At 28.6% G+C, this 11,311-nt stretch overlaps 1 protein-coding gene across 1 annotated transcript; it reads right to left on the minus strand.

Annotated features, from left to right (window-relative positions):
• Positions 1-3,455: 3,455 nt before the first annotated feature.
• On the minus strand, positions 3,456-4,830 carry LOC18055487 (lectin). Its single transcript, XM_006450779.2, has 2 exons — positions 4,269-4,830; positions 3,456-4,083 (listed from the first exon to the last, which is right to left on the minus strand). The coding sequence occupies exons 1-2, from the start codon at positions 4,666-4,668 to the stop codon at positions 3,677-3,679; spliced, it is 807 nt and encodes a 268-aa protein (XP_006450842.1). The 5' UTR covers positions 4,669-4,830; the 3' UTR covers positions 3,456-3,676.
• Positions 4,831-11,311: the final 6,481 nt, after the last annotated feature.

The raw sequence follows: 11,311 nt of genomic DNA on the forward strand, positions 1-11,311 counted from the left end.
CAGTTCTCGTTGCATTTTTTTTAAAAGACAATTTTTTTTTTAAATTAAAAAATAGATATCATATTCACTATTCAGACAGCCTCAGATTGATTTTGACTTTTGAGTATCGGATGTTTGTCCCCTTTTTTAATTATTAAAGTAGTCTTTTTTTTAATTTAAATATATTAATATATATATATATATATATATATATATATATATATATATGAATAAGAGAAATTTATGGTGCAACTGTAGTACCGTACCACAGTTGTATTAGTCATTAGATGCCAGTGGATTCTACTAATCAAAGTGTATTCAATGATTGGATGTAGCTGCGGTACGGTACCACGGTTGCACTGTAGCCTGATTCGTATGAATGACATATTTTTAAATTTTTTGAATATAAATATTAAGTTGTTTATTTTTAAAAAATAATTTTGTAGGGACATCAAAACGAATAAAATATATATATGTTCTTGATCTAGCTGGATATAAAACCGTCTTATAAAGAGAAAGGACAAAAACTCTAGAAAATAAAAGTAAGAAAGTATTTTGCCAAAGAGAGATGACCTGCCTCCAGTGGAGAGAAAGAAGCAAATGGGTACAACGTTTTCGGAAGAGAGAGCGGCGTAGTAGCTTCAAGAGAGGTCTCCCTCCGTTATTATCCATAGGGGTCGGCAGTAACCGATTTGGTTCAGTTTTTCCCTTGAATGCAGTCGAACTAAAACTGATTGGTTCATGAATAAATAAACCAAATTGAGTTCGATTCTATAATTCAGTTTCGTTTAATATTATTTAGTTTAAGAATTTTGATAATTTTTCTTTTTTTATTAGTTAAAATTTTGGACTTTTCACCTAAATTTAATTTTTTTTTCTTAATTCTATTCAATTGTGATCACTACAAATTCATGATTTATACAAAAATATTAATGTCAAATAATTTTATAATAAATAAATATTATATTTATAAACAAATATTTTTAAAAAAATTTTAAACAGCAAAGCAATCGGTTCTTTGATTTGATTCGGTTTTGAACCAAATCAAATGAGAACCAATTGATTCTCCGATTAAGTTCGATTTTAAATTGAATCAAATGAGAACCAATCGGTTCTTGAGTTCCTGAACTATTTAATTTATTTATTTTTCTTAGAAATGAATTGAACAAAATTGAGTAATTTCAGTTTAGTTTGATTCGAAAAAAATCGAACTGAATGCCTGCCCCCAATTACCCTTATCCACAACATAAGCTTCATCTGAAAAACTTGAATATAAGAGACATACACCTATTTAAAAATAAATAAATAAAAGAAAACTAGATTTAATACACATAAAAGTCATTATAAAAAAAATAATGTTAAAATTGAAACTGCCTCGAGGCATTCTCCGATATAGGGTATCATAAATGTTATTTTTTTGGCTTATATCCAATCTAAACCCCAGATTAGGAAATATGCGAGTATTGTTACTTGCATCTCAGCAATTGCATGTGCATTAATTTGTCGTTTTTAAACATTTATGATGTGTTTACTTCTTGGAATAAAGATTGTGAATCAAAACTATGTTTACTTGACAAAATTGAATTTGAGAATATGAATAAATTGTGTGGGCTCCACACACTTTGGGAATAAAGAAATTTCATTCCCATGGAGGGGTTGGGAATGAAAATGTGAGATTGGGAATGAAACATAAATTTACTTTTCTATCCTTCTAATTTTTTTATATTTCTTAAATTACCTTTGTTCAAATCACAAATAATTTTATTATTTTAAATGTCATTAATAATAATAATAATAATTATTATTATTATTAAATTTTATTAACTTTATTATTTTAGTTTTTATTAATTATTTTTATTTTTATTAATATTATCATTATTAACAATAAAAATAATGATAAAAATAATAATTAATAAAAATAATTAATTTATCATTATTAACAATATTATCATTATTATTGTTGTTGTTATTATTATTATTATTATTATTATTATTATTATTATATTAATAGTAATTAATAATAACTAAAATAATAAAGTTAATAAAATACAATACTAATAATGTTAATAATGATAATATTAATAAAAATAATATTAACATCAATTAATAATAACTAAAATAATAAAGTTAATAAAATATAATAATAATAAATATTAATAATGATAATATTAATAAAAATAAAAATAACAATAATTAATAATAACTAAAATAATAAAGTTAATAAAATTTAATAATTAATTATTGTTAATATTATTTTTAACAATAATAACAACAACAACAACAACAACAACAACAACAACAACAACAACAACAACAACAACAACAATAATGATAATATTGTTAATAATGATAAATTAATTATTTTTATTAATTATTAATACTATGAGTATTTTGGTAAATTGATTCTCATTCTCATTCTTCATTCCCATTTATTTTGTCAAGTAAACATTGAAATTTCATTTCCATTCCAGCACATTCTTATTCCCAACCCATTCTCATTCTACCACATTCTCATTCTCATGAAGTAAACGCACCATTAATGTATTTGTTTGGGTAGTTTAACTTGTGTCACTCGAGATCTCATAAAGTGCAAAAATATGAGGTACCGTACCATTTAGTAATTTCGATGCGGAATTTGATGTTGCCCCGAACCACAAAAGTAATTTTAAGAAAATAGTGATTATTAGATGCAGTTAATTTCCGAGGGACCGTCCATGGAAGAAGGTAACATGATACATATGCATATTTCCTAATGTATTACTTACGATATTTATTACTTATTAAAACTGCTTTTAATAATTTCTAGTCATTTGTTTTTAACATCTCGTGTTCCAAAATTTATCGCCAGTTTTTTTTTAATTTGTCTTTGTCTCTTGACTCTCTTTCTCCGTATTTTTCAACATTTTCTTTTCAGCGTTGTCGTTTTTATTGTTCCAATCATGCTATTCTTATTTTCAATATTTTTCACCGATTTAATGTTCTTATTACCTTTCGACATTTTTTTCTAAACCTTTATTTCAATTTTTCGGCGCACTTTAATAACATAAAAGTAAGTAATCAATAATCGTAAATTAGGAATTCATCTTCCAAATGTATATGCATGTTATATTGGGTATTAGCCAAATATATCTGCATTTAGAAAAATTCTTTGATATGGATTCTTTTCACATATTTCATATTTATTATCGATAGAACTATGGACTACGCAATAAATGTATGAATTCAGATTTCTAATAGAGTTTATATTGTCATATACATCTAGAGGCAAATGTACGACGTTCTAAAAATCTGAGTTCCATCGCACAAAAATTCGTACAGACGTTCGCAGGAGAAAAGGACTCCACATGTAATTAATATCTATAGCGATGCATGCATTGTTTCCTATGGTTAAATTTTATGCTATGATATCCACCGTGAGAAGAGAATTTTGTTCCGATAAACTTAAAGAAGAGAACGAGGAAAAGGGAAAGAAAACATCAGAAGCTCAAAGCTGCAACGTAATCAATAGAAGCTGAATATGAGCATTTCTACATAAGCACATACAGTACATCTCAGACAGCAAGCAAACAGTATTAATCCTAGTCGCTGCTATCATTTTATTCAATATTTTAATGCAAGAGCCATGTCACTTTATTGGTGATATTAATTATTATTGATTATAATTTATGTGACATGGTTTTTCAAGGACGGTTTAGAATTATATTGGCATCACCAGGTTTTTCTCCTTGAGAGAAGGCGGCACTGGGAACGAGTTGAAGGTCCAATTTATAACCTCATGGCTTTCTAAAAAGTCCCCCGTAGCTGCTGTGAATCCAACATAGACGGGCGTTGGAATTATATCTGACAGGTTAATGGGTTTTTCAACCACCTTCACAAGTGTTTCCCCCGAATATGCCGCATAAACAGAGAGTTGTCCAAAGTCTGGATTGTAATAAATTCGAACCTGGATTGCTCGTCCACTTTTGAGATCAACGTCAAGCAGACTATTAACTGGATTTGATTCGATTCCGTTTATGTCGATGCCAATATGGTTATCATCTGGATCATTCAGGTTCTTGTTCAGGCATGTGTCCAGCTCCACGGCTAATGGAGGAAATTTATCGCCTGCATAATTTACATGCATGATCATGAATATATATGTATAAGTGTTATATATAGAACATATGATATATCATCATATTGTTTATCATTTGACTGCCATTATAAATAAAATGCGCCCATGCATGCATTTGTCAGTACTTTCAATGGTATCTGCATAAATTCTTAATTCTTCACATTGATAATCATACCTGGTGAAGACTGCAGTCCAAGATATTCGCCGACGCCCTTTGCTGATGGACCGTTTTTATCGCTTGCAAAAATGAACGTCATGCCATCTCCGGCACGATCAGTGTAATTCTGATGGCGTGAGATCTTAATGGTGATGGTGGTATCAATAAAAGATCGCTGTAAACTCAGAGGCTTGCCGTATAAAACCCGTCCAACCTTTCTGATCGGCAGGTTTGGTGGAGGGCCTGGTGTGATGCTTAAGGCGCCGGAACTTTCAATCGCTCCGTAGCAAATGAGGGTCTTATTGTCACAACTGTCTTTGGCGAATGAGGGAAATGAGAAGCTAATAGGTGTGTCTTCGGAAAGGATTGATGAAGAAGCTCCGCGAAGAAAAACGGAGAGGAGTAGTAGGAAAATCATTTTTTGTTCTGCGAGGGCTACTTATTGAATGGCATCGCTCAGCTTCACATGCACTTATTATATAGGGGACTTAGACATTTTTTTATTTATTTATTTTAATTATTTTTTTCTTGTGTGTCGGTGACATTTTTTTTTAAAGGTCACTCTCCTTTGAAAACCTTGTGTAGCACATGAATATAATTGTGAGTAAAATATATATACAAAAAAAGGTGATGTCGTTTGCATGAAAATTTGTATCATTAAAGACAAATAAAATTCATTCACTTTATAAATTTTTTACTTTTTATACAAAAATCTTCATTTTATTTGTCATGTACAATTTTTTATGCAAATAACATTACTTTTTTTTTTTATCTTAATACCTTTGTTCAATTAAGAAATACAATCTAACGTGCCCACCCCCAACAAATGTATAGTCATAATGAGACTAGTGTATGAAATGTAAGTAAATATAGATCAATAATCTCTTGATAAATTATTTTTGTATAAATTGATGTGGCACAATTTAATTGGTTAGATTAAATATGCTTGGCCTATATGATTTAACTTTATTATTGAGAGTAATCTAAACGAATAAAACTAAAGTTTTGAGCCCCTTTTATAACAAGCCCAAATATCGTGAATTTATTAAAATAATTAAATTTAAAATATAATATGATAATTAAATTCTCCTAATCAAATAAGAAATCTAAAATAAACTATATCCAAATTCGATATCTTAAAAAAAAACATAAAAATCTTTAAAAAATTAAAAAATTAAAAAAATCTTAAAATTTAAAAACGATAAAAAAACAAAAATTTTGGGCTCAAGTATAGTCCAAAATAATATAAGCAATTCTAATTTTAATTAATCTCATCGTAAATTTCAATACAAAAAATATTACGTCCCAAACGGACGTCCGTGGCCTAAATTATGCTCACCGGAAGCTAAGCAGCCGTCCTACGTTACTAAGCCATTAGATAATATCCTATGTAAATTTAGTAAAGGCAAAAATGGGGGATACGTAATCGCTGATGAAAGGTAGCCGTGCACCACATTCTCTTAATTTTATGGGGAAAAAAAAAAAAAGAATAGGAGGGGTAAAAACAAAAAAGGAGTGGTTGTGTCAGTATGTGGTCTACATCTGGGCCCAGTTAAAAATATTTTACTTTTATCAATTTTCTTATTTTATTTTCCCAAACTAACTCCTGATCTCTCCTCTCTCTTTGGTACCTCACCACAGCTACAGTCTGCAAATATGCAATCCTGTTTATTTATTTATTTATTTTTCAATTTGACGTATACGTAAAGATTTTTACATAAATTTCTGTTACATAAAGGTATAAAATTCATATTTCTTTCTCACCTTGTTCTTTCAATATTTTTTCCAATAAGAACGATTTTTTTTTTTTTTGTAAATGAATACTGTTTTGAGTGATGTAGTTCCATTTATATTATAATAATAATTAACAAATTTTTTTATTAATAATTTCACTTGTGTCAAATTTACAATGATAATATGAATATTAAACAAATAATCACTAAATGCATCACACAATGGAAATAAAAAAAGCATAAAAAAATTTCACCAAATACATTTTCATTATTTTCATATTGTCAGATAAACTACCAATTGTATTTTTTTTACTTTTTTTTATTTTATATATTGTTTTGGAAACAATTTAGCAAATACCCTTTCACTTCTAAAAATATCACATTAAAAATATCGTTTTTCTTCTCTAAAACAATTATAGAAAATACTAACTAAAAAAACAAAAGACCAAACACATTGTAGACGATACCATGTTTATATGAGGGGACCTTGTCCAAGGTTGTGTGTTTATACGAGGGGACCTTGTCAAGGGTTGTGTGTGAGATGCTGAGAGATGATATATGAGGGGACCTTGGCCAAAGCAATCAAATCATTACAAAATGACAATGTCTTGACGAGACACTAATATACATGATAATCTCGTGAGTTTTATTTAGTCCATTCATATCCTATCATGAAAGTAGGAGTGACTCTATCTCTCACATCGTACCATGTTTCTTCACCTTAGAAATTGTTAGTTATCTCATTTGGAATGGTGCCAAAGCAAGGAACATTGTGATTATCTTTAGGGATGGCAATGGGAAGGGGAGGGGAGGGGAACAATCTCCTCATATATATCCCCGATATTTTATGTATGTCTTCATCCCCTCCCCATCCCCATTAAAATTATTTAAGAGAATCATCATCCTCTCTCCGAATAATAACAGGGGATCCCCGAGGGTCACCGATCTTCGAATAACTAATACATTTTTTTTGTTTTCGATTTTGAGTTAATCATATTAAAATAAACCACCTCATCCTCATCCCCTCCCCGAATAAGAAATTGGGTAAAAAAATTTCTCCGTCCCTTCCCCGAATAAGAAATTAGGTATGAAATTATCCACATACCCTCCCCGAATGGGGAAAATCCCCGAGGGTACCCGTCCTCGTGGGGATTTTTGCCATTCCTAATTATCTTATGGGTGTAACTACGATGGAATTGTTCTAAAGTAGGACATCTCTTTATAACCACACAATCAAAATTATAATGAGTTTTTTATTATTTATTACTTTACGTGTATGATGAGATTCCTACTCCACCATAAATCTATTCCAACATAGCCATATCCTTATTTTAAATATTTTATTTTTTGAGGCTACTAGATTTCAGTTTCATATATTCATAGGATAATTTAATTTTGTGGACCGTATGAACTATAATTTATAAAGTGAAGATCAGCAACCTCGTGAGCGAATTGTCTCTTTATTACATATCAATTCAATTGGGGACCAACTACTTTATCACAGTAATAAGTAACCCCTTATTTGGTCTTTTACAAAAGCTACTCTTGTAATCCAGTGGGTATAATAGAATACGTCAAATAAAACAGGTCAAGTGTTCCCGTGTCAATACTTTTCCTTCTTTCTCGATCAACATCTTCTCTTAGGCATTTTCTCTCATATTCCTTCTATATTTTTAAAAATCTATTAACATATATTACTAGTAAAATTAAATGGCTAAAATTTTAATTTAATTAATTTTTATTTACAGCTAAAACTCTCTCTTTCTACTTTGATACGAATCTGCAAATTGTTAAAAAAGGGAGGGGGGGGGGCGCTGAACGTAATCAACGAAAAAAGCGATCGGCATAGACACTACGACAACAATATTGGAGTGGATGATGACAATGTTGCTGTTGTATCCAGAGAAGATGAAGAAGGCTCAAGCCTAATTAGTGGATGTTGTGAGTATGAACAACACCGTTGAAGAGAGCCTCAATTAAATTATTCAGATGCTAGGTTGAAAGAAACATTTCGCCTTCGCCCACCTTCAACGCTACTGCCACCAGTACTCCCAAGTCAAAACTACTGCAACTGGTGGCTATACTAAACCAAAAGGGTGCAAGTGTCATTTTGAATATTGAGGCTACCCAGACAGATCATTTTATTACAAGGAATTCTTGTAACCGCTTGCAGATAGATTGCGAATAAACATACGTGAGTTTAAATGTTTATTTAGATAAAATTAGTTAGATTAAAATCTTAACCATTTAGTTTTATAAATGACACATGTTAATGGATCTTTAAAAATGTTAGAGAACTAAGAAAAAAATATCTAGAAAAGATTCAGATTATAAAATAATTTCACAGCTTTGCCACTATGTACACTGTACACCAAAGTTTTGTTAAAATAACAAATGCATCCCACCCGGTTAGGAAAGGACTTATGCAGCCTTATGTTATATTTTGCCGTTTAATAGATTAAATTGAAGGATAAATTTGTATTTTCAGGATTATGCATTCAAAAAATTTAAAAAAAAAACTTAATAATAAAAAACGAAAGCGGAGCCCTCTTGCACCTCATCATCTAGAGATAGCAAAAAAAATCAGGCCTAGCCTAGCCCATGCAAGACCTATCTAGATCAGCGGTATTTAGGTTCGGCCGACAATAAATGGGTCTAATTATGGACTGAAACAGTAAATGAGTTTGAATATGAGCTAGTGGAAAAAGTCCGTACTTTATATTTTAAACTAAGAAATAGAACCGCACTTTGTGCGGCTTTAAAAAAAATTTAATATTATCTTTTTTTATTACTTTTCACTTAATGAAACTGATAAAAAATATGATTTTTAAAAAAGATGACGCAGCCTTATAAAACTAATGTTATTTATGAAAGTTAATTATTTTTTTGTTAACATTAAAAATATATATTAATGTGTATAATTAAGTGTACACAACCTTTTCATTCATAAAAAGTATGTTCACACTAATCAACTTTCTATTTTTCTAGGTATTAACAGACTCCCACATCTTACAAAGCATAACCCTTATCATCTAACTATCTTTATCATTGTTTAACTCATGAAGAAAAGAGTACTCCATGAAGCACACAATAATAAAAATTTAAATAAGTCAAAAAATAAAAACACAAGAACATTTCTAAAGAGGATGTTGGTTAAATAATAAAAAAAACTCAAACATAACAAATCTTAAATGCTTAATATTTATAGAGTTTGAAGAAGCCAAAAGACACTAAATAAAAGGTTGCATAATTAAATATGGGATTATGACATTAAAATTAGGTTCTACTGGCATTGGTGAGGGAAGATGAAGGAACATTCATTCCTATATTAATTAGTTGATATATTTTAAACCACTAAAGTTTAGTTGTTGGCTTAATAAAATAAATGAATGTTTCAAAACTTATAATTAATTTATTATTAATGGTTACATATTATTGAATTTAAATAGAAATAGGAAGAGACATGTAATCTTTTATAATCTATAAATTATTTTCTATTTTAAATATTTTGTAATGTAATTATTTTTTAATCTTAACTAATATATTAGATAATAGAGAATATAAAAAGATGAGAAATAATAATGCCACAAATCTTAAATATTTAATGTTTATAGAGCTTGAAGAAGCCAAAAGGCACTAAACAAAAGATTGAATAATTAAATATGAGATTATGACATTAAAATTATGCTCTAATGGCATTGTTGAGGGAAGATGAAGGAATATTCTTTCCTATATTAATTAATTGATATATTTAAGCCACTAAAGTTTAATTGTTGGCATAATAAAATAAATAAATGTTTCAAGATTTATAATTAATTATTATTAATGGTTACATATTATTGAATTTAAATAGAAAGAGGAAGAGACATGTAATCTTTTATAATCTAATAATTATTTTTTATTTTTAATATTTTGTAATGTAATTATTTTTTTAATATCAACCAATTTATTAGATAATAGAGAATACAAGAAGATGAGAAATAGTGATGCCACATCACCTCCTCTAGTCCCAACTTTATATATATATATATATAGATATAGATATAGATATAGATAAATAGATAGATATAAATTTTTAATATTTTGTAATGTAATTATTTTTTAATCTCAACCAATATATTAGATAATAGAGAATAAAAAAAGATGAGAAATAATGATGCCACAAATCTTAAATATTTAATGTTTATGGAGCTTGAAGAAGCCAAAAGGCACTAAACAAAAGATTGAATAATTAAATATGAGATTATGACATTAAAATTATGCTCTAATGACATTATTGAGGGAAGATGAATGATCTATTTTAATATTTTGTAATGTAATTATTTTTTAATTTTAACTAATTTATTGGATAATGGAGAATATGAAATAATGAGAAATGGTGATGCCACATCACCTCTTGTAGTCCCAACTTTATATATATATATAGATTTTGTGTATTTAATTATTAAATTTTGTGTATTTAAAATAATTAAATTAAAAATATAATATGATAATTAAATTCTCCTAATCAAATAAGAAATCTAAAATAAACTATATCCAAATTCGATATCTTAAAAAAAATAAAAATCTTTAAAAAAACATAAAAATCTTTAAAAAATAAAAAAAATTAAAAAATCTGAAAATTTAAAAACGATAAAAAAATAAAAATTTTGGGCTCAAGTATAGTCCAAAATAATATAAGCGATTCTAATTTTAATTAATCTCATCGTAAATTTCAATACAAAAAATATTACGTCCCAAACGGACGTCTGTGGCCTAAATTATGCTCACCGGAAGCTAAGCAGCCGTCCTACGTTACTAAGCCATTAGATAATATGTTATGTTATAATTAATATAACATACACACTCAACAACAACCACATAAATTGTGTGGACCCATTATTTGTGTGGTTGTTGTTGAGTGTATATGTACATTAATTATAACATAGAGGCTCCCATTTAGTAAGGCAAAAATGGGGGATACGTAATCGCTGATGAAAGGTAGCCGTGCACCACATTCTCTTAATTTTATGGGGAAGAAAAAAAAAAGAATAGGAGGGGTAAAAACAAAAAAGGAGTGGTTGTGTCACTATGTGGTCTACATCTGGGCCCAGTTAAAAATATTTTACTTTTATCAATTTTCTTATTTTATTTTCCCAAACTAACTCCTGATCTCTCCTCTCTCTTTGGTACCTCACCTCAGCTACAGTCTGCAAATATGCAATCCTGTTTATTTATTTATTTATTTTTCAATTTGACGTATACGTAAAGATTTTTACATAAATTTCTGTTACATAAAGGTATAAAATTCATATTTCTTTCTCACCTTGTTCTTTCAATATTTTTTCC

Source organism: Citrus clementina, unplaced genomic scaffold, assembly GCF_000493195.1.
Source record: "Citrus clementina cultivar Clemenules unplaced genomic scaffold, Citrus_clementina_v1.0 scaffold_1, whole genome shotgun sequence".
NCBI classification, from domain to species: Eukaryota; Viridiplantae; Streptophyta; class Magnoliopsida; order Sapindales; family Rutaceae; genus Citrus; species Citrus x clementina.

Bases quoted from the DNA above. Each gene is read 5' to 3' on its own strand.
- LOC18055487 (XM_006450779.2), bottom strand. From the start codon at position 4,668: ATGATTTTCCTACTACTCCTCTCCGTTTTTCTTCGCGGAGCTTCTTCA. The intron at 4,084-4,268 runs GTATGATTATCA...TAAATTATGCAG, and splicing joins TGGACTGCAGTCTTCACCAG to GCGATAAATTTCCTCCATTA.